The sequence below is a fragment of the Phocoena phocoena genome, chromosome 21, assembly GCF_963924675.1.
Source record: "Phocoena phocoena chromosome 21, mPhoPho1.1, whole genome shotgun sequence".
In the NCBI taxonomy this organism is placed as follows: Eukaryota; Metazoa; Chordata; class Mammalia; order Artiodactyla; family Phocoenidae; genus Phocoena; species Phocoena phocoena.
In genome coordinates this window covers 6,928,339-6,956,211 of record NC_089239.1, presented here as the reverse complement: position 1 = coordinate 6,956,211, position 27,873 = coordinate 6,928,339, and the positions used below count along the sequence as shown (strand labels likewise).

The 27,873-nt window shown below is 41.9% G+C and overlaps 1 protein-coding gene across 2 annotated transcripts; it reads left to right on the top strand.

Moving 5' to 3' along the window:
* Nucleotides 1-27,747, top strand: ASH2L (ASH2 like, histone lysine methyltransferase complex subunit). 2 transcript variants are annotated; one of them, XM_065899770.1, is made up of 16 exons: nucleotides 1-200; nucleotides 862-928; nucleotides 1,048-1,193; nucleotides 4,115-4,203; nucleotides 4,485-4,579; nucleotides 8,091-8,186; nucleotides 9,080-9,175; nucleotides 10,031-10,106; nucleotides 12,577-12,670; nucleotides 13,416-13,633; nucleotides 20,890-21,057; nucleotides 21,344-21,537; nucleotides 24,361-24,453; nucleotides 26,022-26,120; nucleotides 26,849-26,908; nucleotides 27,005-27,747. In XM_065899770.1, exons 1-16 carry the CDS (start codon nucleotides 13-15, stop codon nucleotides 27,110-27,112), a joined length of 1,887 nt encoding a protein of 628 aa, XP_065755842.1. In that variant the 5' UTR covers nucleotides 1-12; the 3' UTR covers nucleotides 27,113-27,747. The 2 variants fall into 2 exon arrangements, with proteins under 2 accessions (XP_065755842.1, XP_065755843.1); XM_065899771.1 differs by lacking the exons at nucleotides 1-200; nucleotides 862-928; nucleotides 26,022-26,120 and having other exon boundaries at nucleotides 1,075-1,193; nucleotides 27,005-27,112.
* The last annotated feature ends 126 nt before the right edge of the window (nucleotides 27,748-27,873 follow it).

The following is a 27,873-nucleotide window of genomic DNA, read 5'->3' as shown; positions in this document are numbered from 1 at the left end:
GAGGCGGCAGTGATGGCGGCGGCGGGAACCGTACCCGGCCCGGGAGTGAATGCAGGACCCGGCCCGGCAGTGGCTGCAAATGCAACACCGGCAGAAGAAGGGGAAACGAAGCCGGTAGTAGCGGTAGCAGCCGCTCCGGCCGGGGAGGGGACGTCTGCTGCTCCAGCCGCGGAGCCTGGCTCTGGAGAGGCCGAAAGCGGGTGAGACGTCCTGCAGCCCAAGGACAGAGGGAGGGAGGGGGACGAGGGGGGAGGGGAGGGAGGCCCGCCCCTCTCGGAATCCCGCGGCTCCTGGGAGCCCTCCGGCCCGCCCCTTCCGAACCCAGGCCCTGCGGCCAGCCGCTCGCCCGGCTCCCTCCCGGACCTTAGTCCCGCTCGCCGCTTGGCCTGTCCCCTCTGAACTGTATCTCAGGCTACGCCTCTTTCGCACCTTTTAGGCCAAGTTTCTCCTCCTACCTCCCGGCCCTTGCACACCAGCAGGGTGCTGATAGGTCACTTTCTAGCAGGAACCCTTCAAAAATCCCAGAGAGGAAACCACTTTGCGCTGCCAGACTGGTGGAAGTAATGGTCCCTCTGAAAACAGAGCGGAAAAGCTGCATCTCTTCGAACCTCCCCCAGGACCAGTTCCATCCCCTGTAGACTTGTCTGTAAGAGCCGATTAGGTTTCCTTGATGCGCCATGGGCTTGGGTTTATCTTGGCTGCATTCTTCCTAATGCTGGACATCCAGTCTGAGAACAGTCTTTGCTGAAAAAAGTAGGAGTGAAGTTCAGCTGTACTTTGATCATCATCTTTAGGAATAGGTGTTTTCAGGTGTGTTTCTCTTGAAAATTCTTCTTTCTGAGTGCTTTCTTTATTTTACAGGGATGCAAACTCAGTTGATGTAAGTGGTGGCTTGGAGACAGAATCCTCTAATGGAAAGGATATGCTAGTAAGTATTTCTTTTGGATGTTTGCAAAGCAAAATAGGGTTGGTTTTTAAAGTTTTTAAGCGAATCAAAAATACAGTCAGGTCAACTAACTTGATTCTCTCATGGTTCTGTGGACACAGGAAGGTGCTGGGGATACTTCAGAGGTGATGGATACTCAGGCGGGCTCCGTGGATGAAGAGAATGGTCGCCAGTTGGGAGAGGTGGAGCTGCAGTGTGGAATATGTACCAAATGGTTCACAGCAGACACCTTTGGCATAGATACCTCGTGAGTATTTTTCGTAGACTTTGTAAGAATCACTTTGTAAGTGTTAGATCTCAACACGTCCAACAGTTGAATAGTCAGTGCGTAGGCAAACGTAAATGCGTAGTGTTTCCTGTGTCTCCTGATCCCTGTTCAGTGAGTAGTAGGCTTTGAATCAGGAATTGTTTTAATAGCCTGAGCATGTCTTCTCTCTACTAAGGGCAAGCCCTCAACAGGTATAATGATAGTTATTATCCCTGTGTTTGCACTTCGGGCCTGGACGGGAGACAAACCATGTAATTACAAAGCATTAAACAAACAAATCTGAGACAATGTCATTTAAACCTTGTATTGGGTATTGTGGATTTGGGGGAAAGGGTTGGTGTATGTAGTGGAAAAAGCCTGATGTCAAAAATTTGAGATGGCCAGTCCTCTTCATGCCTGAGCCATCCTTTTTTTCCTTTTGGTTTCTAATTCACTCCCTTTAAGTGTCCTGAATTCTCTCCTCAGCAAAACCAATTTCCAGTCTTTACACCTCTTCTAGTGAATTAAAATCATTTTATGAACGATTGAGAATGAAAGACGCCTTTACTTATTCTGAGTATTCGGTCAACAGCTAGCAAGGCAGCATTACTGACTCACTGTCTATGGAAATAACTATACTGCTGCCTCTGGGGTGTTCTTTATGGTCCGTATTATACAAATACATTTAGATAAGACTGTCTCAGAATAGGGTTGCGATGTCAATTCTGAAATTAATCCCCCTTGGATGGGTTTGTGAAGAAATAACCTTCCTTTATAATTTGATAACTGCTTTCTAGTTAAAAAGTTAAAGAAATACTAATGTTCTGATTAATATGTGACTGGTGAGCAAGGATAGAATGTTTAAAAAAGAAAGAAAGTTACTGAAGGATCAGGAAGAAGTGATCTCGGTAGAAAGACCTATAGGGAAAATATATAAGGTGGTCAGTTAGAAAAGACCTAAAATTGGGCCACTTTTGCCAAGGAGAATTTGGATAAACAGGGTCTAGGAAAGGAAATTTATCAGAGTGATAATGTGGAACAATCCATCAATGAATCAAACCACAGTTCAGAAGTTTGGTAGAGACCAGTTTGTACCTGAATTTGAGAAGTTATACCTAAAACCCAGCAGGTAGGACAGATTATTGTTTATGGCTGAGATGGAGGAAGTGAGTGAGCTAGCAGGGTATGAAAAAGGCTGCTCTAAACACCTGATTGTATTTGAATTAGGTAACTATATACCTGCCTATCTCTTCTGTAAGTGAGCTTATCACAATGGACTGTTTAATGGAAGGGGCTCTAGAGAGAGCTAAAGGTAAGGGAACTCGATCTTAACAGTCCTAAGGATATTTCTTAATTCCTTGAGTGGTGGCAGTAGACACACATTTGGGAACATCTCTTTAAGGATACCTTAAACCAGTTTCAGCAAAGTCCAAGATAAACCTGCCTTTATTTTGATTCCTTCTCTTCCAACTTAAACCAGTCTTCTGTTTTTCTTTTACTTTCTCCTTTTCAGGACCAAGCTCTCCCTATACTTTTCCAGTCACCCAGTACAGCCACCACACTTCTCTAATGCATGGTTCCTGTTAGCCCTCAGTCTCTCCCTCCACCAGTTTCTTCCTCTCTGCCTTCAAACAGGCCTTCTCTTGGCCCCAGCTCACCTCTTAGGAGATTTCCTCTATGATACAAGCAGTCTTAGTGGTTAGGACTCCTTTTATTTCATGCCCACCCCCATCAAATCAGCTACCAAGCTTGACCAGTTTATTTTCTTCTTGTGCACTTGCTTGTCCTTTCCATTTTTATTGTTTCACTCGAGGTGAGGGCTTTTTTTTTTTTTTAACCTTCTGCTGGAACGGCTACAGAAGCTTCTTCCATATTCCTGTTTCTAATCTCTTCTTCCCTTCAGACCCATCCTATCACTAAACTTACTGCTTTCACAAGGTGGCTTCCCCTTCAAGCTGTTCCTGTTACCCACAGAGAAGATCCACTTCCACGGGCATGTAAGGCCTCTTGTACTTCTTACCTTTCAAGCCTTATCTTTTACCATACCCCCGACAACTCCCCTCCCCTGGCCAAACTTGTGTACACCAGTTTGCCCCTTGGCCTCCTAGTTTGCACTTTCTCATCTTTACACAAAACAGTTTGCCTGTAGCAAAGAAGACCAACTCATCTTTCCAAATCCTAATTTGTGTCCTCAAAAAATCTTCCCTAACTCTTAAATCTGAAGTTACTCCTTGGGTCCTTTAAACTCTTAAATAAGACTAACTGTCATCTGTAGGATTCATTTGGTAATGAGGCAAGTCATGTTTTGTGACTTCTGTGTTGTTCTTGAATAATTATTTACATTTTAAAATTAATCTTTTTATACCTGTCTGCCCTTTCCAACAATGGTATTGGCACTTTACAAAGATACTTGGATATAATATAAATACAGATATTTAAATGTAAAGATATTTAAAGAGACTACTTTGTCTTCTTCCACAAGTCGCCTGGTATACTCTTTTAGGTGCTTACAAACTATAATAAACTAGCTTGGATAGGGCTCAGGTCAGAACCTTGCAGATGCCGAATTATCAACTATAACGGATAATGTCTTACTAAATTTTTGTGACAGAAAAATCCAGGTATTTGTAAAAATATGAGCCCTGTTTTGGTGACCTTTTTTTTTTGACCCTGCTGCGCAGCATGTGGGATTTTAGTTCCCCGACCAGGGACTGAACCTGTGCCCCCTGCAATGGAAGCGTGGAACCCTAACCACTGGACCGCCAGGGAATTCCCTTGGTGACCTTTTTAAGTTTTAAGAGTATATTAATATATTAGCGTTATTATGTAACTTTCACTGAGGGAGAGGATCCCCGTTGATTTACTTCTCATAAGTGTGTGTTCAGAACTTCACTAATTTGCACAATTTGGCTGTTCTCCAGATCCTGTCTACCTTTCATGACCAACTACAGTTTCCACTGCAATGTATGCCATCATAGTGGGAATACCTACTTCCTCCGGAAGCAAGCAAGTAAGGACAAACTCCGGAGTACTGCAAAGTGACTGTCCTCTGGTTAGCTGGCAAAGAAAAGGGATTTGGGCTCAGGCGAATCAGGAAACCTTTGCTTGGTAGCTGGTAGAAGTTACCTTGGGGCTTAGCTCTGAATAATTGCTATTGTCCATTTCAGATCAAATGATGACTCTATTCTTTGCTGCTGTGGTTGTTAATCTGTGGACCACCTAGTTGAATATTCTTTTGGTAACAGGGATATATTACTACAGGTAACTTTTTCTTCCTTTTTGTTTTTATAGACTTGAAAGAAATGTGCCTTAGTGCTTTGGCCAACCTAACCTGGCAGTCCCGAACACAGGATGAACATCCGAAAACCATGTTCTCCAAAGATAAGGTAGAGATAGAATTATTGTAATTGCAATTATGCCAAAGAATCAGGAGGAACTTCTAAATACAGTGGACCCTTGAACAGCATGGGTTTGAACTTCACTGGTCCATTTATATGCAGGTTTTTTTCACTAAGTACATCCTACAGTACTACACATTTCAAGGTTGATTGAATCCTTGGATGTAGAACCACGAATACAGAGGGCTGACTGTAAACCTACGTGAGGATTTTTGACTGTGTAGACAGTCGGTGCCCCTAATCCCAGAGTTGTTCAAGGATCAACTGTACAGTCTAACAATAAGTTCTTTCCCCCCAATTTTTATGAATATATGACTAATTCAGTGGTTACTTTGTTCTCATTTCATGTGATTTACTAACTTCCTGGTGTGTGCTCATTGTGTCATTGGCTTAGCTATTAGAAGGATGAATCCTTATATTAAAAAAGAGTGTATTTAAAAAAAAAGAAAGATAAATCCTTAAATAGTTTTGATTGGCTTTATAGAAGCAAACAACTGTCTGTCCCACAGTTAATAATCAGACCTTGAGGTGAACCTTCTCAGCTTAGTTTGAGCTGTTTTTATGGATGCCAATCACAGATTTTGTCAGGGGAAAAGGCCAGTTTATTAAAAAGATTCATCCTTTATTGTTAAACTGGAAAACAGCATGACTAAAGTCAGGACTCAGAATTAGATGATCAGCCCGTCCGTGAGTCTTTCCTACTGTGACTCATGGTAACAAAATATGACTTAAGTAAATTTTATAACTTTGAAGTTTACGCTGTGACCTGGTATACACGCATATGTACCTGCTCTCATTTAAAACTGGGGCCCCCTCTGATCTTTTCCCTCTGCGTGCCGATATTTTCTATTCTAGTCAACGCTAGTATTCACCTACAAAATTGATTTTATAGCCTACTAATTGATTGCAGCCTTCAGTTTGAAAGACACTGGTTGGGGAATTCCCTGGCTGTCCAGTGGTTAGGACTTGGAGCTTCCGTTGCAGGGGCCACGCTTCTACTGCAGGGAGCACGGATTCGATCCCTGGTTGAGGAGTTAAGATCCTGCAAGCCGTGCGGCCAGGCCCAAAAAAAAAAAAAAGAAAAAGAAAAAGAAAGACACTGGTTGGTGTAGGGTATTTAGTGAGACGAATATCTTCAGGATCAGACTGACCAGGGCCTTTTCTACTAAACAGAGAGGTTAGACTTAATCCTGTAAGCCGGAGGAGTCAGCTGAGGGTCCCCTCCCCACGCCTCACCCCCCTCAACCTTTTTTCCTACATTAAAAAGAATGCATTTAAATAGAGGTGTGCTGTGATTAGGTTTGCCTCTTATTTTTTTCTCTAAATTGTTATTCTGAATTTTTCAAATATATAGAAAAATTCAAATAGTACAATGAACATCTGTTTATTCTTTCTCTAGATTTGCCAGCTGTTACCATTTTGCTGTGTTTGCTTTATCTCCCCATATCTATATATTCCCCCTAAGCTCATGTGAGACTAAATTGTAGGTATTACACTTTACCCAATATTCTCTCATAACCACAGTACGGTGATCATACTGAAAAACCTTAATGTTGGTGCAATACAACTATCTTATATATACAGATTATATTTTTGTGTATTGAGTGTATATTTTCTGAGTATTTTTATTGTCTAAATGATATCCGTCATAGCTTTTTCTTCTATCCAGGACCTGATCAAGGATCACACATTAAATTTAGTTGTAATGTCTCTTTTATCTCTAGAATAGTTCCTTTATTTACTTTGTTATTTTAGTCTACTATAACATTTGAAATTTTGAAGAGCCTAGACCGTTACTTGCCATGATGCTCCTCAATTTGCATTTATCTGATTATTTCCTTATGATTAGGTTCGGGTTAAACATTTTTGGCAAGAATATTATGTAGATAGTGTGTGTTTGTCACATCAGGAGACATAAGATATTGCTTTGTTTTATTATTAGTGATCCTAAATTTGACCACTTGGGTAAAGAGGTTATTTATTAGTCGTCCTGAATTTAACTACTTGATGTTTCCATTGTAAAGAGACCCCTTTTTCTTTGTAATTATTAAGTAATTTATCCTTTGAAGCAGTGGTTGTAGCAGCCATTGACTGTCCTAGCCTGAAGCAGTTAATAGAATGGTCATTGTAAACAGAATACATTTACTGGTTTACAGTTCTTCTGTAAAGAAGAGTCCTCCCCCCCACCGTTGTTGTTGTTTTGAATTTTAAGAATCACTGATTTTTATAGTCCATTATGGGATTTCTGGATTTCTGATGCTCAGATTTGACCAGTGTAGACCCATCCCGGCTGACTCCTGACACTTTTTGATATGTCCCTCTTCAGTCTTTGAACTCTTCCTTACTTTCTGGAACAACAGAACATTGTGCTTTGCCTGATTCAGCCTCGTTCCTTTTAGTAAAGATTTGGTGTTCACGGAACTGATTCTGGCGGAAGGTGTTAGCGGCGGACAAACTCTGGTGGGCTGGGGGAGGTGGCCTAGGAGGGGGGGAAGTTGGTGCCAGAGGATCAAGCTCAGAGATTGTTGTAGTCATGCAAGCAGGGACTGGCGAGGACCACAGTCAAAGCAGTGGGGGTGGAAAGGAGCCCTGATTGGTGAAAAGTTTCTGAAATTTAAAAATTCATTTAGTGGGACTTCCCTGGTGGTCCAGTGGTTAAGAATCTGATGTTCCAGTTCAGGGAACACGGGTTTGATCCCTGGTTGGGGAACTAAGATCCCACATGCCGCTAGACTACTGATCCCTCACACTCTTGAGCCTGCGCCAAAACTAGAGAGAAGCCCGCACGCGGCAACTAAGACCCGACACAGCCAAATAAATAAATAAATTAATATTTAAAAAAATTCACTTGGTGACCATTTAGACGTGCAGGCTGTGCGAGAAGAACAAGAGTGACTCCGTGTGTCAAGCCTGTGACTCTGGGTGACGGGCGATTCTGAGTGTTAAGAGCAGATTTATGAGGTGAGGTACAGAGTTCAGTCTCGGTCAGGAGAAGTCTGAGGTGCCTGCGGGGTTTCCAGATGGAGATGTCTCTGGTGGGAAGGAACGGGAGCTCAGGAGAGAGAGTACCTGGGAGTCATCTTACAGAGTCAGGGCAGGTCTTTTCCCTTTAACTGGATTATGAGCCCTGTGTGACTAAGAGTTGTATATACTTGTTTGAATCAGAATCTTTTTTTTTTTTTTTTTTGGCTGTGCCTTGCTGCATGCCGGCTCTTAGTTCCCCGACCAGGGATCGAAGCCGTGCCCCCTGCAGTGGAAGCGCGGAGTCTTAACCACTGGACCACCAGGGAAGTCCTTGTATATGTATACTTGTTTGAAATTCCCCACAACCTATATGTTGTTCGCATGCAATTATGTATTTGTTCAGTTATTAAAAGGCAAAACATGAATTTGTCTTTTGATTCTGACAAGGTCTTTGAAAATGCTGGGGGGTTTTTTTTGTGAATATAATTTTGAAAGCAACTATAAAAGCTTTAGTATATTTTGTTTTAAAAATTAGGATATCATACCATTTATTGATAAATATTGGGAGTGCATGACGACCAGACAGAGACCTGGGAAAATGACCTGGCCAAATAACATTGTTAAAACGATGGTAAGTAGGCTAAAATTGACTAGACTCAACATTTAGAAAACCAGTGTTCCTTGTAAGAATTTATATATATATATATATATGTGTATATATATATTTTTGGTCTCACTGAAATAGTGTGATGACTGAGAAAATGAGAACAACCTAGTATTAAATCTTGGAGCGCAATTGTAAATTTTAGTAGTTTTCACACAAAATCAGTGAACTGCATATTGTGTCTTACATGAAGACATGGTAGTTTTTTTTTTTTGCGGTACGCGGGCCTCTCACTGCTGTGGCCTCTCCCGTTGCGGAGCACAGGCTCCGGACGCGCAGGCTCAGCGGCCATGGCTCACGGGCGCAGCCGCTCTGCGGCATGTGGGATCTTCCCGGACCGGGGCACGAACCCGTGTCCCCTGCCTCGGCAGGCGGACTCTCAACCACTGCGCCACCGGGGAAGCCCAAGACATGGTAGTTTTATGTATGATGCTGAAACCTTTGTCCAGTGCACTTTGGCAAGTATAATTTTTTATATTGAAATTGGAGACAATTGTTTTCTTGGATTAAAAAAAAAAAACTCTGAACATTATTGTCCTTAGAATTAGAGAGAGCACCTGGGGAGAAGTCAGCACAAGCTGTTAACAGTATGTATCTCTGTGAGATGCAGGGATGGGTGAGGGTTATGAAGGACGGTGGCTCTCATTTTTTTAAGTTTCTCTATTGTTTGAATTTTTTGATGGTCATGCATTAATTTTCTAATCAGGGAAAAACAATACTGTTGTGTGTTGGGTTTTTTTCTGGTGGGGGGCGGGCTTTGGGGTTTGGAGATTACACCTAGGGATTGGAGTTAATGGTTCATCATCCATTCATTTTAAGTATAAAATTTCCAGTAATACTAAAATGCTGTTTCCTTTTAGAGTAAAGAAAGAGATGTATTCTTAGTAAAGGAACACCCCGATCCTGGGAGTAAGGACCCAGAAGAAGATTACCCCAAATTTGGCCTTCTGGATCAGGTACATTAATATGCTTCATAATCCCCTTTTGATTTTTAAGCCATGGGGACAGAGAGAATCAGGCTTTGTTGACATTTGTATGTTTGCCACGTACAAATGCCCATAGCATGGTGGGTTCCAAATAAATGGTTCTTACTACACATGGAAAGAAAGAACACTCACCTTAAACCAGGAGACTGGTGTTTTAGTTCTGGCCCTTCCCTAAAATGTTATGACTCGATGCGTATCATTTTTATCTTTTTTAATTTCCATTTCCTCACTTGTAACACAAATATGCCATTCCAAGTTATTTCTCCTTTTCTTTCCATCTCAAATTTTGCTCTAAAAACATTTGTTAGTGTGAAGAAAAATTTGCTGTGAAGAAGAATTTGTGTTGTGTATCTAGCATAATATGAGGAAAAAGAAAACTTCCCCTCTTTGTTTAAATGGCAGGTGTCACATTCAGCATCTCAGGAGGTCAAATCTTTCAGCTGTGCCTTAAAATGTTTGATTTGCCCACATTGAAAATTTAAGATTTCATATAGAAATTCAGATTTCTGCCTTTTCTTGTAAAATGCAAAGCTCTAAGAGAAAAAAATTCGAAGCTCTGACTACACTGGGTCTAGTTCCCACAGGGAGGTGCGCCCCCCAGCACGGGTTGGTTGCCACTCATCCTCATTCTTAAACCACTTGGAGCCTTACACTTGGCTGCGTCACGTGTGATACTGGCTGATCCCTGAAGCATCTAAGTTTGGGACCTCTGCAGGTTTCAGATCTAGGTTGTCATTCAATTAGAATTTCTCCTGTTCTTTTGAGCATTGCCAGGTTGGTTTGATTAGATAGCCTCCCTTTATAATTGAATATTTTTCCCTCTAGGATCTTAGTAACATTGGTCCTGCTTATGACAACCAAAAACAAAGCAGTGCCGTGTCTACCAGTGGGAATCTAAATGGTAAGTGTTTCAGTGTCTCATTGATGAAATACTTGTAAGCTGTTGAATTCAGATGTGCCTAGAATTGGGCAGTCTTTGGGTTGACTCTTAACTGGATATTTACTAAGATGCTTTAAAGTCCAAATCTCAATTTTTAGGAGCTAGCCAAGGTTTGACAGATGGTAGTAGGGGAGAACTTTTTTGTCACTTTACACTACAGTTTGGTCTTAAGTGAAACAGATTTAGCATAAGACAAGGTACAATTTTAAGGTCAGATTCGCTGTGTTTATATTAGACTCCCCATCTGTATCTTCTTAACTAACACTTTAGATTCACTTGCTCTGCGCTCTTTTTCCTTAATTCAGCTGTTATATAATACACTTCCTGCCCATCTTCTCATTTTTCTTGCCCTTAATCTTCAGCTTATTCACGTGAGAGCATTTCTGTGTTATCACCCACTGTAGCATATTTTTCTCTCTAACCCATCTAAGAGCAGGAAAGCCCTTTGCTGCTAAGGGTAATCTAATGAGAGTGGGTAAAATGGGGAGGTAGCTAGTTATTCATCTGACACACGGTGTCATTACCTTGTCTTTTAGAGTGGTAGCATCTTAAATATGTAATCATTCCACTGTTACTAATATTCTGAGATGGGTGGGAAATAGCTAAGTGTATTGTTCATCTTTTTACATTATTTGTAAAAATTATGTAATTGTTAAATTACATAATTGTAATTTTAATCTCCTTTTAATTGTTAACATTTGACAAATACATGGTGCCACTTCTGTTCTTACAGGTGGAGCCTCTTTTGGAGGTAAATTCCTCCTCTGTCTTCTTTCAGCCTCTCAGACTTAAGTATTTTGTGTTTTGGAAAATGCTTTTCGCTGAGTTGTGGTAGAAGCTAAACCTAAGTTAAATTTTTAAAGCATTGTGGAGATGGTGGCAGTAGCACTCGATATGAAACAGTAGTTCCGGTTTAATGTTAGTAATTGGAAGCTTGTACGTTGTCATATTCTGCCTAACATGGCCAGCAGTCCCCTTTGTGTTGCTTGTTTTGTTCAAGATGGATCTAAAACTTCTCTCAAAATAATTGAAATGCAGATGCCAATAAAAACTTAATAGTTTTTTGATTAAGGTAACTTGAACTAGAGATGTTAATGATGCAGCCGTTTAACATTAAGCCTTTTATGAGGACTAGGAATGACAACCTGGTATGTTCGTAAAAGGAAGTTCAGCATGAATCTGGTCCTGTCTACGCAGAATATGACCTGCCTTCAGTGTCTTGATCCTCTTTTTTTTTCTTCTTTTTTTTTATTTTTTTTGCGGTACGCGGGCCTCTCACTGTTGTGGCCTCTCCCGTTGCGGAGCACAGGCTCCGGACGTGCAGGCTCAGCGGCCATGGCTCACGGGCCCAGCCGCTCCGTGGCCTGTGGGATCTTCCCGGACCGGGGCACGAACCCGTGTCCCCTGCATCGGCAGGTGGACTCTCAACCACTGCGCCACCAGGGAAGCCCATTGATCCTCTTTTTATTGCAGCGGAACTGCTGATAATTTCCAAGCTTGCCCCAAATTAAGATACAGTACTTCATGCAGTTGTTTACATAAAGGTGTTTTCCTACAGTCCAGGGATATTTTCTGGAAGTTCGAAAAACAAACAGAGGAATGACAGAACTGGACAAATATTTGAGTACCTTTTTAGAAATATACAAGGTAGTATTCCTTGTGGCCCTTGTATGTAGCTCATTTTTTTAAAAATAAAATTTATAAATTCTCTATGGGTATTTTCTCTTAATTCCACAAGCCAGGTTAGTCTAACCTAAATTTGGGGCATTGGCACAATTTTAATAATTGGAAAGATCGCCTGCTAAATTTAAAGCCGCCCTTCCTGCTCGTGTCACAGACAGCCATACTGGATGCCTAGCGGCACTGGACAGAACCACCTTTTTAGTACCTCTGTTTTTGTTTTCCACGTTTGGTGTACTTTTGTCTTGTTGGAAATTCAAGTCCAGTGCTTTAGCAGATGCTGTGCCTCTCTTATGCTTATGGAGTGTGCGCCATGTGGAGTTCAAGCACGCGCGCACCCCCCTCGTAGTGGGGATATTCTCTCCTTATGGGTGTTTGTATTCATTTGGGTGGAAAAGGGTTTTATCAATGCACTTGTGTCTAGCTGTGGGTGTTTGGGATCTGAACGAGTGAAAATGCATTTGTGTCACATCCTCGGAAAGTGTACTAGTAGTTGCAGTTCATTTAAGAAGTGAAGGCCTAAACTATAACACAGGTATCGTTAGTGCTAGGTTCACTGGACTTACTGCCAGAACTCAGAGTCCTGGGGTGGGAGCCGCTCGGCAGACTCGTTCTGAACCAGGGTGAAGCGCAGTCTGCTTTCAGGCAGGAAATCCTCCTGTGGTGTTACACAAATGCACGCAGGGAGTGTTAGCATCCCCGTGGGGCATCTGGCACAGCTCATTGAAAGTGATCTGCCTTTTCTTTAAAGGGGGAATTGCAGCGGGAAGCAGTGGAAAAGGAAGAGGAGCTAAGCGCAAGCAGCAGGATGGCGGGGCCACAGGGACCACCAAGAAGGCCCGGAGGTGGGCAGAACACCCACCCCACTCACCACTGTTAGAGTGCCCTCTGCGGCTGGCAGAGTCCGTCAGCGGGGAAGGGCTCAGGTGTCTGAGGACGCAAGCCTGTCCCTTTTCTCAAATCCATAGCACTTTGAGGGGTAAATGAGCCCCAGACTAGGTGACCTGTTTTAGGAACTTGTTACTAAGTGAAACAGCCCTGGGGCAACAGCCCTGGGGCAGCACACCTGTGGTGATTTACCTGGGAGTAAAGTTCCATTAAGGCATCTTGAGGAAGAGTAGATGGACCAGAGAGAGTGAAACAGATACTGAATGTTAGCTCTTTTACATAAACTTTCTGCCTCTCCTCTCTGATGGCTGTTCCCTTCACTTTGTTCAGTACTGAGGTGGCGAGATCCAGGTCATTTCTTATTCAGCCTGGAAACAGGTAGTAAATGCTCATATCTTTTGAGTTTCTGTTCATTAGTTATAGTAATAAATATGCTAAAGGCAGCTGCCCTTGTTCCTCTGCACCCTTTCTCCCCTGTGGTCTACTGGCTCAGTTTCATAGGTATCCATACAGATTAAAGTAATTTTCATTTCCCCGTTTTGCCTGCAGAGGGCAGGATCATCTATTTGAATAATGAAAAGCATTTGAAGTTACATGTGTTCCAGCAGAACTCTAATAAATCAGAGGCCTTTCTTACAGAATTGAAGGCACTGGAGCTAGAGGGGGTTTTAGTTTCTTGATTTTATTTTTTCCTTTCTGCAGTGACCCTTTGTTTTCTGCTCAGCGCCTTCCCCCTCATGGCTACCCCTTGGAACACCCATTTAACAAAGATGGCTATCGGTATATTCTAGCTGAGCCCGATCCCCACGCCCCTGACCCTGAGAAGCTTGAACTCGACTGCTGGGCAGGAAAACCGATTCCTGGAGACCTCTACAGAGCCTGCTTGTATGAACGGGTTTTGTTAGCCCTACATGATCGAGGTAGGTAAGCTATTAATGTTCGTGTTGGACCCAGTGTTACTTTGAACATCTGTCGTCAGCTGTGTCCCGTCTAGAATTCGACGGACACGTCATTCTGCTACCGCTCCCTTACCCCCATCTCTGACTACACGCAGCCGGGATGTGCAAGAAATAATTTCTTCCTTTTCTCTTCTTATACACTCTAGCCAATTATATATGGTATGTGGGGTTTTTTTAACTTCCTATTTTGAACTAATTTTAAACTTACAGTACAGTTGCAAAAATAATAGAATTTCCATATATCCCTTATCAAGCTTCTCCTAATAATAAGATCTTACATAACCATAGTACAGTTATCAAAACCAGGAGATTAAATAACATCAGTAAATGGTATGAACGAAACTAAAGACTTTATTTCAATTTCACCAGTTTTTCCTCTAGTGCCTCTTTTCTAGGATCTCACATTGCATTTAGTTATTTCTCCTTAGTCTGTTGCAGTGTTAATCAGTTACTTTGTTGACTGTTCCTCAGTGAGGGTCTGTCTGACTTTTTTTCATGATTAGACTGAGGTGTTGCACTTTTGGAAGAACACCGCAGACATGAATCCTTCCCACTGCATCACCTCATGAGCTGGTGATGTCGATGTATGTGTCTTATTATTGGTTGTGTTAAGGTGGTTTCTGCTGTCTCTATTGTCTTTCCCTTTGTAGTTCATAAATATCTTAGGGAAAGATACTGCGAGGCTATGCAAGTATCCCGTTTCTCTGTAAAGTTTTGCCCACTAATTTTAGCATCCATCAGTGGATCTTGTCGGCAACAGTTGTTAATGTGGTATTTGCCTGATCGTTTGCTATTCCTTTTCTTTATTATTTAATTGATTATTTTTATCAGTGTGCATTTAACAGATATTTATTTTGTTGCTCAAATTACTCCAGCTTTGGCCATTAGGAGCTTCTTTAGGTTGGTTCCTTTTTTTTTTTTTTTTAATTGAAGTATAGTTGACTTACAATATTGTATTACTTTCGGGTGTACAACATAGTGATTCAATATTTTTATAGATTATACTCCATTTAAAGTTATTATAAAATAATGGCTCTATTTCCTGATGCTGTACAATATATCCTTAAAGCATCATTGTTTTTTTTTAATTGGGGTATAGTTGCTTTATTTATTTTTTATGTTTTTATTGAGTGTTTGTTTTATGCATAGTGGTTTGTACCTCTTGATCCCCTAACCCTATCTCGCCCCTCTTCCCTTCCCTCTCCTCCTGGTAACCACTAGTCTGTTCTCTATATCTGTCAGTCTCTTTCTGTTTTGTCACGTACATTCATTTGGTTTTTTAGATTCCACATATAAATGATCACAGAGTATTTGTCTTTCTCTGATTTAGTTCACTGAGCATAATACCCTCCAGGTCCACCTACGTTGTTGGGAATGGAATCTTGTGTCCTTTTGATAAGCCCCATCATTTTTTTTTTCCTTACTTGCTGATGTCACAAGATGTTTTTGGTTCATCTCACATTTTCCGTGCTCCAGGCCAAGTATCGGCTCCGTCTCCAAGGAGCCCGGGTTCCTTTGATTGGAGAATGGTGTTTAGAAATGAAGATGTGAGTGTTCTGTGTGCTTACTGTTACAGGGTGTTGCTTCTAGGCTCCCTCCGTGGACCGAGGTGGGAAATGTATGTCGGTATCCTGAACGACACATATATACATGCCTATACTGAGTTTACTTTGCTACCTTGGATTTTAATCAAACACCACAAGGTTATTTCAGCCTTCCACCTTTCCATATTTGTAACTTCTTTCTTGAACAGTAAAACCTGACTCTAATTACCTCCAATACATTTTCTTACTCGTTCATGTCTAATATGCACATAAAGTGGTTTGAGAATTGCAAACCACTGTAGGAAACATTCCCTAACTAGATTACAGCATTTATGAACAGCTCTTTCTGTCTTAGCCTTGCATATCCCATCAGGATAATGCTTACTTAGGTTAGGTTAGTTCTTTCCTTCCCCGCCTCCTTCAGCGTGCTTGTTTTTCATTTGTGATACGGTAGGCTCAGTTGTTAGTGTTGGTATGCCATTTGGGGTTCTCCCACATCTTGGGGGCGTGTGCATCTGTGTCAGGGGAGAGTTTGAAGGGTATGTGCAACATTACTGCAGTTCTAGAGCTACTGTTGTTCACAAAGGTTTGCCCAGAGTGTCATCCCTCCCCACCCCTGCTGCCCCACTCTCATTTCCTCTTTTTCTCCCACTTTCCCACCCACCCTCTACTTGACCAGTCTCTCTGGTTTCCAGTTCATCCTTTATTCCTTCTGCACAGGTGAGCACACACGCGTGTATTTCCTTTATCTCCTTTTTTCGTACATGAAGGGCAGCATGCTGTAGATAGTCTTGCATTTTGCTGCATGCGGTTACTCCATGCCAGTTCAAAGAGCTCATCCTCAGTTTTTTCTTTTTTTAACTTTATGATATGGCATTATGTGGAGGTACATGGTTTATTCAACCACTCTGAATATGGGCATTTAGATTGTTTCCAGGGTTTTGGATTCATCAAAGAGGCAGTGAATAACCACGGGTGTGTGTGTTTTTGTATTGGTGGTGGTATACGTTCATGGTTGAATTCTAGAAGTGGAATTGCTGGACCAAACGGTAAGTACGTATATACCTAGTTTTTGTTAGATATTGCCAAATTCCCCTTCAAATGGCTGTGCCGGTTTGCATTCCCACCGCAACGTAGAGAATGTTTGTTTCCCCATAACCTCACAAACAGAAGGTGTTGTCCTAGATTTTAATTTTGGCCAGTCTGAGAGGTGAGAAATGGGAATCTCAGTGTTTCAGTTTGTGTTTCTTTGAGTTTGAACATTTTCTTTCATGTTTAAGAGTCATTACCTTGTGAATTATGTTTGTGTGTTTTTATTTCCCATTTATCTGTTGGAATTTTGGTCTTTTGTCCCTTTATATGCTAGGGATGTTAGCCCTTTGTCTGTGGAATACGTTGTAAACATTTTCTCCCAGTTTGTCAGTTGTCTTTTAACTTTATGACTTTTTTGTCATGCAAAACTCTTTTTAATGTATAATAGTTCTTTTAATGGCATAATTTATTCAATTATTCAGAGAATAGCATTCATTATCTGTTAGAATGTGAAAGTGAATTTAAATAAACTACTTTTAGACAAGTGTACCTCATGGATTTCTTTGCTGTTTTTCTGAAGTATTAATGCAAATCCAGATAGCATATTATTTCACCCTGAGATATCTCAGTATTTATCTCCAACAAGGCTTTTTTTTTTTTTTTTTTTTTTTTTTTTTTTTGTGGTATGCGGGCCTCTCACTGCTGCAGCCTCCCCTGCTGTGGGGCACAGGCCCCGGACGCACAGGCCCAGCGGCCATAGCTCACGGGCCCAGCCACTCCGCGGCATGTGGGATCTTCCCAGACTGGGGCACGAACCCTTGTCCTCTGCATCGGCAGGCGGACTCTCAACCACTGCGCCACCAGGGAAGCCCCTCCAACAAGGATTTTAAGAAACGTAACCACTGTGCCATTATCTTACCTGATAGAGGTGAATAATAATTTCTTAATTATTGAATACTCAGTCCATATTCACATTTCCACAGTTGTTTAAAATATGCCTCTTTCAGTTGTTTCTTTGAATTGAATCTAAACATGTCCATATAGTTATTCCATTGGGAAGCCCATTCATTGTTTCTTGAATTGATGCTAAAAGCTGTAACACTTGTACTGATGCTAGTCATTCAGAAGTGGAGTCAAGTGAAGTCACTTGGACGTAATCCCTCAGTTTAATGACCATTGTACATGGATCGGTTTGACTCCTGTGAGTGACAAGCATACTTTGATAGTAAGGAAGGGCCAGATAAGTGACTTCAGGGTTTAAGAAGTGAGCCTTATTGTGTTTCACTATACATAATAGCTATAGTTCTGGAGGGGAAAAAATGGGAGAACGCTGGCCCTTATTTAGCAGTAACATGTTAGAATTTAATACGTAGGATAGCAGTGCCTGCCTGCTGTTTATGCTGAGCCTTTTAAAAGTTAATAATAAATCTATATTGTATCTTTTAAACTTCTTATTTTGAGATAATCTCAGATTTATTTAAAAAAAAATTGTGAGAACAGTGCTAAACTTTTTTTTTTCCTGAACTACTTGAGAGTCAGTTGCCATGATGCTGTTTCACCTTTGAGAACTTTATTGTGTATTTCTTACAAACAAGGACATTCTCCTTGTGTTACCTAGTGCTGCATAATGAATTACCATAAAACTTAGCATTCTAAAACTACCAGTGTTTATCATCCCATAGTTTCTGAGAGTTGGGAATCTGGGAGCAGCTTAGCTGTGTGGTCTGGCTCAGGAAAACTCAGAAAGTGGCAGTCAAGCTCTTAGCTGGGGATGGCGGTCTGTTTCCAAGATGGCTCAGTCACGTGGCTTTGACGGGACACCCTCAGGTCCTCACTGTGTGGGCCTCTCCATAGACTGCTAATTTGTCCTCGTCTATGGAAGCTAACTTCTCCTAGAGCAAGTTCTCCAAGAGAGCTGTAAAGAGTTTGACCTGTCTTGAAGTGGGACAGTCACTTCAACTTCATTATATTTGTTAAAAGAAATTAGTTGCTAAATTCAGCCCACACTCAAGTGGAGGGAAATTAGGCTCCACCTCTTGAAAGGAAGAATATGAAAGAACTAGTGGATATTTTTTTAAACTTTCACATCTTACAGAGCTGACACAACGATCAAAATCAGGAAATTAGCATCTGATTACAACCATCCGGTGCTCATGTTCTATCCAAGCTTGCCCAGTTGATCCAGAACGTCCATTATAGCAGAAGGGTCCGGTTGAGAATCATTTGCTGCATTTAGTTGTCGTGACTCTTAAGTCTTCAGTCTGGAACAGCTTCCCCATCTTTCCTAGACTTTGACCTGGGGGCTTTTGAAAGTTAGAAGGCAGTTATTTTACAGAATATCCCTCAGTTTGGTTTCATCTTGTTCCTAATGATCCAAGTTCTGCATCCTCAACAGGAATATCACAGAAATAATCTCACATACTACATCCTGTAGGTGGTGCAGGACTTGAATGTGTCCCATTACTGGTGATGTCCGCTGATCATTTGGCTAAGGTGGTATCTGCCAGGTTTATCCACTGGAAAGTTACTCTTTTTTCCCTTTGTAATTAAAAAGTTTTGTGAGGAGGTAGACCCTTTAATATCCTGTTCTGTCACAGACACTTAACCTTGCTCAGCCCCACCTAATGGCTTTAGGACTGAATTGATCAGGAAGGAGTAAAGGAAGAAGTATTTGTATTTGAGAAGGTAGAATTTGCCAAATACCTGAGAAAGTTCTGTTAAACAATGTGCATTTAATTTAGGGAGGTTATCATTGTATCTCCTGAATACAAGAGCCATTGCGGGGTCACGGAAAGAGTGCAGGGCCAGGGCTTCAATCAGGTTCTGCCAACTGCGGTGTGATCTTGAACAGCCACGTGGTCTGCTTCTCCACTGGAGGTGGGAGTTGTGAGGGGGAGTCTGTCTGGCCATCTGTCTACCTACTTACCTACCTACCTATGAAAGTACTTCATAAATCGTAAGCCTTTATAAAAGCTAATGAAACTACATTTTGTTCTTCCAGCAGAATTCAGACAACTTCTAGAGTCCCACAAATACTGTTTCAAATGCTTTTCCCTCAGTTAAGTCCTAATTGGGTTGGAGATGCTTCTACAACTATAAAATCAACCTACACAGCACGAAAATACTCTCCTGCCTTTTGTCATTTTTTGCTTCACTTCCAAGTCACAGTGTCCCTTCCAGTTGGTTTAGATTGTCCCCTTATGTTACATAATGGTCTCTTAGTAAAGTAAGATTCAAACTATATGCAAAGGTCGAAAGGTGAATACAATGAAGCTCCATAGAGTTTTCACCCAGATTTAACAGTTATTAAGGTTTTGCCGTATTTGTTTTATCCGCTCCTTTATTTCACTCTTTTTAAAAAATTTTTAAGAAGTAAGTCTCACCCTATGTACTCTTAAAAATATGTATCTCTAAAAAGTATGGAGTTTGCCTTTATAGCCACAAGCTCTTATTACACTTAGCAAAACATATAATTCCTTGCTATCATCTGAATTCAGTCCAAATCAGATTTCCTTGATTGTCTCAAATATCGTTTTATCTTCCCACAAAATACTTACTAATTACAAAGGGGAAATAGTAATTTTATAGTGGAGAAACCTGGAAGGCACCACCTTAACCAAGTGATCAGAGTTTAACATCACCATTTGGACAGCAAGTGCTTCCTGACCTGACGTACTGAGAGGCCCAGCAGTACTGCAGTGGTGTCCCGGCAGAGGCATGACCTGGACCCAGACAGGAGGAAGCATGGGACAGACAAATGTTTGAGGGACATTTCTACAAACCAAGTGACCCAGTACCCTTCAGAATGTCAGGGTCGTGAAAGACCTGAGGAGACGCAACAACTAGATGAAATGGGGGATCTTGGATTAGATTCTGGAACAAAAAAAGGATGTTATTTGGATAATTGGCTTAACTCAAAGGTGACCTATAGATTAGTGTAACAGTATTGTGTCAGTGTCAATTTTCTGGTTTTGATCCTTGTGTGATGGTCACAGATGGTGTTAGCACTTGGCAAGCCGAGTGAAGGACATGTGAGGACTCCACTATTTTTGAAACTTTGAAATTGTTTCAAATAAAAAGTCTTGTAAAGGGTGGTTTATTCACATCAGGATCCAAACACATTACAATTGGTTTGTTATATTAGGGAATAGACAAGTATAATTAGTTTTAACCTGCCATCTTAAATAATCACATTTAAGGGCTTCCCTGGTGGCGCAGTGGTTGAGAGTCCGCCTGCCGATGCAGGGGACACGGGCTCATGCCCCGGTCTGGGAAGATCCCACATGCCGCGGAGCGCCTGGGCCCGTGAGCCATGGCCGCTGAGCCTGCGCGTCCGGAGCCTGTGCTCCGCAACGCTAGAGGCCACAGCAGTGAGAGGCCCGCGTACCGCAAAAAAAAAAAAAAAAAAAAAAAATCACATTTAGTAAAAACTGATTACTCAACAGCTTTCTTCCTTTTTCTTTCTTTCTCCTCCTTCATCTATATCTGGAGACTTTTAAACTCCTGAACTAATATTTCAAATTCCTGACTTGATATTTCTGATTTTTTATTTCGTTTTATTGGAGGGTAAGAGTTTGTGGCAGTTGTCTCCAAGTATTTCAAATAAGTTGCAGGCCTTTGTTTTAATCTCCATCACTGCAGCTCCCCAGTTAAAGATCTCCGATGACCGGCTGACTGTGGTTGGAGAGAAGGGCTACTCTATGGTTCGGGCTTCTCATGGGGTTCGGAAAGGTGCCTGGTACTTTGAAATCACGGTGGATGAGATGCCGCCAGACACCGCTGCCAGACTGGGCTGGTCCCAGCCGTTAGGTAAGCTGGGGCTATGATACGGACGTGGCAACTGGTGGAGAGGTATAGACCATCTGGCTAAGCTTCATGACTTGTATGCTTATTGGATTGTGGTCATAAAATTCAATTCCTGAGGGTTTAGGTGGTTTGCAGTTCCTAGGAATATTTTTATAATTCATTGCTTGTGAGAAATAGTTTGTTAGCCATTTTACAAAACTGGCAAAAAAGTAAAAAAAGAATATTTTCCTTTAGCAAACCAGAGTTGACTTGCAGTTCTGACTTCCTGTATATCTTTTTATTGGGACAGGTAACCTTCAAGCTCCCTTAGGTTATGATAAATTTAGCTATTCTTGGCGGAGCAAAAAGGGGACCAAATTCCACCAGTCCATTGGCAAACACTACTCTTCTGGCTATGGACAGGGAGATGTCCTGGGATTTTATATCAGTCTTCCTGAAGACACAGAGACAGCCAAGTCACTGCCCGATACCTATAAAGATAAGGTGAGTCTGTCCTCCCGAGAGATTCCTGGGTTGAAGACCTGTGGCGGCTGATGCCTTCAACTGTGTGTTCTCTTAATGATGCTTATCCATTTACGTCTTTCCCAACGTTTCATTTTGAAAATTTTAAGACATAACAAAATTGAAAGAACTTAAAAGTCAGTGTCCGAATACCCATCACCTAGATTCTGCCACTAACATGTTATGCATTCATTCCTCCACCCGCACACCCACCCACCCACACATTCATCCATGTTTTTTTAACCCCCGCCAAGTACTTAAGGGTGCATATCATTAGCTAGAGATTAACTTTTGTTTAGTTTTTTCTTTTGATATAAAATTTACAATATAAAATGAAATGTACAAATTTTAAGTGTACGTTCACTGAGTTTTGAGGTTGAGCCAATCCCCCGTGGAGACGTTGAATCTTACGCCTCAGGAAGTTCCCTCATACTCCATCCTAGTCAGTGCCAGCTCCTACCGGCACTGAGGCAACTACTGTTGTGAATTTTACCCGCATCACAATTCTGTTCCATTCGTTTTGCTTGTTCTTGAACTCATGTAAATGGAACCATGCAGTGTGTGATCTTTTGTGTCTGGCTTTTATTGTTTGTTATAATGCTTTTGAGGTTCTTCCATGCTGTTACAGGAATCTGTGGTTTGTTCCTTTTTACTGCAGGGTAGTTTCCATTGTGCGATACCACAGTGCTTACCCATATTCCTATTAATGGACACTGGGGCCATTTCAAGTTCAGGTTTATTATACATAAAGTTGCTATGCGTATTCTTGTACAGACCTTTTTTGTCAACATGTTTTTATTTCTTTTTAGTCAATGCCTAGAAATAGAATTACTGGGTCATTATACATTTAGTTTTATAGGAGATTGTCAGACTCTCCATTCCCACTAACAGTGTATGAGTATTTTAGTTGCACTACATCCTTGCTAGCATTTGTTGTTATCAAACAATTCTAGCCACTTTGGTGGGGTGTGTAGTAGTATCTCATTTGGTTTAAATTAGCATTTCTTTGGCGACTAATGATATTGGACATTTTTTCATGTGCTTACTGGCCATTCATCTGTCTTCTTTTGTGAAGTTTCTGTTCAAATATTTTGACTTTTTTAAAAAATTGGGTTGTTTGTCATCTTAATGAGTTGTAGAAGTTCTTCATATATTCTGGATTACAGTCTTTTGTTGGAAATGGCTTTTTAAAAAGTATTTTTCTCCTACTCTGACTCTTCTATTCATTTTCTTAATGGTGTCTTCTGATGAACTGAAGTTCTTAATTTTTATGAAGTGCATCTCAGGTTTTTCTTTACAATTATATTGGTTTCTATGAGTTAATAAATCTTTGCCTGCTCTCAGGAAGTCATGAAGGTATTCTTCCATGTTTTCTTTGAAAACATGGTTTTAGCTCTTAATCTAGGTTTCTGATCCACCTTGAATTCATTCTTGTGAATGACGTGGAGTAGAGGTCAAGGTTAGTTTTTTTTTTTATAAATTTATTTATTTATTTTTGGCTGTGTTGGGTCTTCGTTGCTGCACGTGGGCTTTCTCTAGTTGTGGCGAGCGGGAGCTACTCTTCGTTGGCGGTGCACGGGCTTCTTATTGTGGTGGCTTCTCTTGTTGCAGAGCACGGGCCGTAGGTGTGTGGGCTTCAGTAGGTGTGGCACGCAGGCTCAGTAGTTGTGGCGCACGGGCTTAGTTGCTCCGCGGCATGTGGGATCTTCCCAGACCAGGGCTTGAACCCGTGTCCCCTGCATTGGCAGGTGGATTCTTAACCACTTCACCACCAGGTAAGCCCCCAAGTTTAGGGTTTTTTTTTCTGTGTTGATACCCACTTATTCTAGCCCCATTTTTTGAAAACTCCTTTCCTCATTTCTTTGGTTCCTTTTGTGACAGTCCAGTGACTGTGGAGATCGATTCCTGGGCTCTCTGTTCCGCTGATCTATTTGTTGACCTTTATTTCTGCCAATGCCACACTGTCCTTATTATGGTAGCTTTAGAGTAAGTGCTTAAATTGGGTGGTGTCTCCTCCAAGGTTGTGCTGATAATAAGCAGTCAGAGCACATTGTATTGGTGGCATCACACTGCTGACTGTCGTCACTCCTGCCACCACCTAGAACCTTCAGCCATATGAGTGCTTGGTTCTACAGTGCACAGAGGTCTACGGTTACCACGAGGATACTATTGGAATCCTTAAAATTATTTACTGTTTCATTTCCATTATAAAAATTTGTTTTTAATTTGAATAAGCAATTACTAATATGTCCATAAAATGGAATACTGTGGAACTGTTCAGAAGAAAATGAATGTCAGAGAATTCCCTGGCGGTCCAGTGGCTAGGACTCCACGCTTTCACTACTGAGGGTGCAGGTTCAATCCCTGGTCAGGGAACTAAGATCCCACGAACCACCTGGTGCAGCCACAAAAACAAGTTAAAAAAAAAATTAATGTCATATGTTTACCTGGGAGTGAATAGTTAAACAGTCTTAGGAACCAGTAAGAAAGGAGTGACCCAGAGACCACCTGTGGGAGAAACAGGTAGGGAACTAGGAGGGAAGGAAGTGACCCCCCCCCCAAATCTTAGTAAGGGCCTTTTGTGAAAATATTTAACAAGCATGTGCCATCTGGTAATTCTAAAGACACACATAGTTGTTCAAAATCTAACAAAGCTGACTCTGCAAAGATTTTAAATTTCTGTTCAGAACACAAGGACTCAGTGCTATTTGTGTGAATCTGGCTTTCCCCCCCCCCATGATGATGTAGCTGATGCTTCATTTTTCCTTTTTTTTTTTTTTCTTTCCTTCTCTCTTGGTTTTCAAGGCTTTGATAAAGTTCAAGAGTTATTTGTATTTTGAAGAAAAAGACTTTGTGGATAAAGCAGAGAAGAGCCTAAAGCAGACTCCCCATAGCGAGGTGAGTCATGGTCATCAAAATGTCAGAATTAGAAGAATTTGAACATTGGGTCCAACCCCCTTATTATGAAAGTGAGGGAATTGAGGCCCACAGCGGGGGATGAAGGGATTTCTGCTAACACAGCAGCAGCAGGGCCAGCACACTCTCCTGCCTGCCGTGTTTTGTTCTTTCTGGGCTACCTGCTGCTGCTATGAGAGCAATGACCTGGATTCTTAGAGAAAAGGGGGTATAAAACAGTGGCCAAATCAGAAAGCCTGAGGGCAATTGAGGAAGCAAGTCAGAGATACTTATCCTTTGTCAGAGGAGGTAGCAAGTGCGGAAGGAGGAAACTGGAATAGGAGATTCAGGGTCTCGGTATGTGACCCGGGGGGCAGCAGGAGCTGTGATGGCTCATTCAGTGCCTTCTAGAACTTTCCTGCCTCCCTTCTCCAGGGTTGTTGGGAACATGTTTGCCCAAGGTCATGGCACAATCAAAGAAGGGCTGGTGCATCTGGACCAACCACAGGGGCCCAAAATAGAAGGGGAAGGGATGGAAGAAAGTTCTGAGCTGGAAACATTTTTCCATAAAAATGCTGTGAAGCCACATGCATCAGTAATAGAAGCAAATGTAGGAGAAATAAACTAGGATTCCGATTGTTTTTAGGGAAAAAGTAGTAAAGGGAAACAGTTAATTGAACTAAGGAGATGACACAGCCAGAAAATACAGCCAGGCAGAAGATAGCTGTCGCTGGGAAGAAGAGGTAGAGAAAGTTACTTCAGAAAAAGGAGCCTTTTCTGAAGTCCATCCATAGTGGTTAAGAGAATATTCCGGATAGTTTTGAGAGAGAAAGGACAAAGAAATAAGGATTCAGAGACTTTTTTTTTTTTTTTTTTTTTTTTTTGCGGTACGCGGGCCTCTCACTGCTGTGGCCTCTCCCGCTGTGGAGCACAGGCTCCGGACGCGCAGGCTCAGTGGCCATGGGTCATGGGCCCAGCCGCTCTGCGGCATGTGGGATCTTCCCGGACCGGGGCACGAACCCGCGTCCCCTGCATTGGCAGGCGGACTCTCAACCACTGCACCACCAGGGAAGCCCGGATTCAGAGACTTTGACAGAAGATCGTGCGAGATTTTCAAAGTAGAAATGCAGAAGTGAGGACCTGAGGCAAGGGAAGGGGACAGATAAATGAGCTCAGAAGGGTATAGTTCCAAGGGATCAGTGGATGACCAGTTACCTTTTATAAATATAATGCAATGAAAAACAGAAAGTGGAACTGTTTGATATAAGTAGCATAGGAATTCAGAAAGCAAATAAGCCTGAGGACCAAGGAAAAAAGAAAAAAAGGCACCATTGCACCTCAAAAAAACCCCCAAAACCTGAGGACCAGCTGGAATAGAGCATGTAGATAGGCTCTGAAAAATCTAAGGTATTACATAAATGTCAGCTATTGCTATTACACAAGCTACATGCTATTCTTAGGATTTCTTCAGGTGCTGCCACCATATTGCTGATAAAGGGTTCTCCAACGGAGTTCGTTTTTAGTTTGTTCTTTTTTACAATTCTGAAGTAAAACCATGGTTTTTATTTCAGATAATTTTTTATAAAAATGGTGTCAATCAAGGTGTGGCTTACAAAGATATTTTTGAGGGGGTTTACTTTCCGGCCATCTCGCTGTACAAGAGCTGCACGGTACGTATCGTCTGTTCATCCTGTGAACACAACTTGAGGGAGATAGGTGGACGGTTGTGGTGAAAGAGCCACTGATGGGATTCTAGAAAGAAATGTGAAAGGCCTAGGAGTGGGATGGGAGCATATTCCTACTGTTACTGCTTGTTCCAAAAACATGTGGGTCCTCCACGAAGTATTTGCTTGGACAGGTAAAGATCATGCAGTTATGGTAAAGCCCCCATACCTTTCCTTTGGATGTACTGTGTGGTCACTGTTGTTCAGTATAAAGGATATAAAGTATTTACACGCATAAATCAATTTGGTGTTATGTGTCGTGATAACCTACCATCATTAGTAACTGTTGCTTATAGTGAATTTTAAAAAAATATGATCCAGCATGAAGGGACTATCATTAGAGCCTACCAGCTAAAGAAACCAAATTATTTGAAAAGGCAATGCCTGGAAGTTTCCATGTCTTCTTACTCTGTCAGTAGCCCCCATTGAAGTAATATAAGGAAATCTTTAGGTGATAAACAGAAATCAGCACAAGTTTATTTTATTTACCTAATTCTTGATGGCTATTATAGGATATTGACCACCTTTAGCAGTATTAATGTATATCATTTGTTTCAGTCATACCGTGAATATCACAGCTACATTTAAAGCGAGAAATTTCCCATGTCACATTAAGGTTTTCACTACTTTCTTCTTTTGTTTCTTCATGTCTGCTTGGATTGAATTTATCCCAGGTCTCCATTAACTTCGGACCGTGCTTCAAGTATCCTCCAAAGGATCTCATGTACCGCCCTGTGAGTAACGTTGAACATGTCTGCGTGCATCCTCAGTCTTCTTGCTGCAGTTACTCCAGTCTCACCTCACCTATCTGTTCCTTGTTCCTCCCGCAGATGAGTGACATGGGCTGGGGCGCCGTGGTGGAACACACTCTGGCTGACGTCTTGTATCACGTGGAAACAGAAGTGGATGGGAGGCGGAGTCCCCCGTGGGAACCCTGACCAAGTCCCTTTTTCTTTGCAGACACGGACTTCCTGGGCATAATATGAGCGGGTTTTGTTTTTGTTTTTTAACTGTGACAAATGTTTTCCTGAAGATACTGCAGAACATGGCCTCTGCTGTAGCAAATTAGAGGCCGGGTGGGTCTGAGAGAGACTCCTTGCCCTTCAGCACTGTCCCTTCTATCACGGCTTTTACTTCGTGTGCCATTCCCAACAGCTGCCGACCCTGGGATCCCATAAGCGCCCTGTGAACTGGGCCTGTGCCATGTACCCCACCAGCTGAGACTTGCTGCTTACTGTGTTTTCTAAGGAATGGGTAACCTTGCCCAAGTAGCTAACATGTTTAAAGACATGTCCTTCTGTGGGCATTGCCTCCATCCTGCCTGGTTCCCAAGGAAGTGGTGGGCCTGTTTCTGAGAACAGCTGAACTCCATGGCTGTACATTCCAAATCAGTCTAACAGCTCTTCCCTTTCACCGTGGGTGTGTTTTTGTTATTAATTTTGAGGTGTACCTTTGAACACTGGGATCTATAGTAGAACTATACTTGTGAAGGGAACTTGCTTGCAGCTTTAACAATTAGAAACTCTTCCCAAATAAAACTTGTCTTCGAGTGTGTGTGGCACTTTGCTTCCCTTTCAGGTTGGGGTCCATGTGGCGACAGTGTCGGAACAATAAGGCACTCTGAGGAAGGGGAGCCAGCCTTGGAGGAGAGACAGGTTTCTATCTCCACCCTCCCCTGTTGCTTCGTTCCCTCCAGCCA

Bases quoted from the DNA above. Each gene is read 5' to 3' on its own strand.
- ASH2L (XM_065899770.1), top strand. From the start codon at position 13: ATGGCGGCGGCGGGAACCGTACCCGGCCCGGGAGTGAATGCAGGACCC. The intron at 12,671-13,415 runs GTGGGCAGAACA...TCCTTTCTGCAG, and splicing joins ACCACCAAGAAGGCCCGGAG to TGACCCTTTGTTTTCTGCTC. The intron at 21,058-21,343 runs GTAAGCTGGGGC...TTATTGGGACAG, and splicing joins GGGCTGGTCCCAGCCGTTAG to GTAACCTTCAAGCTCCCTTA.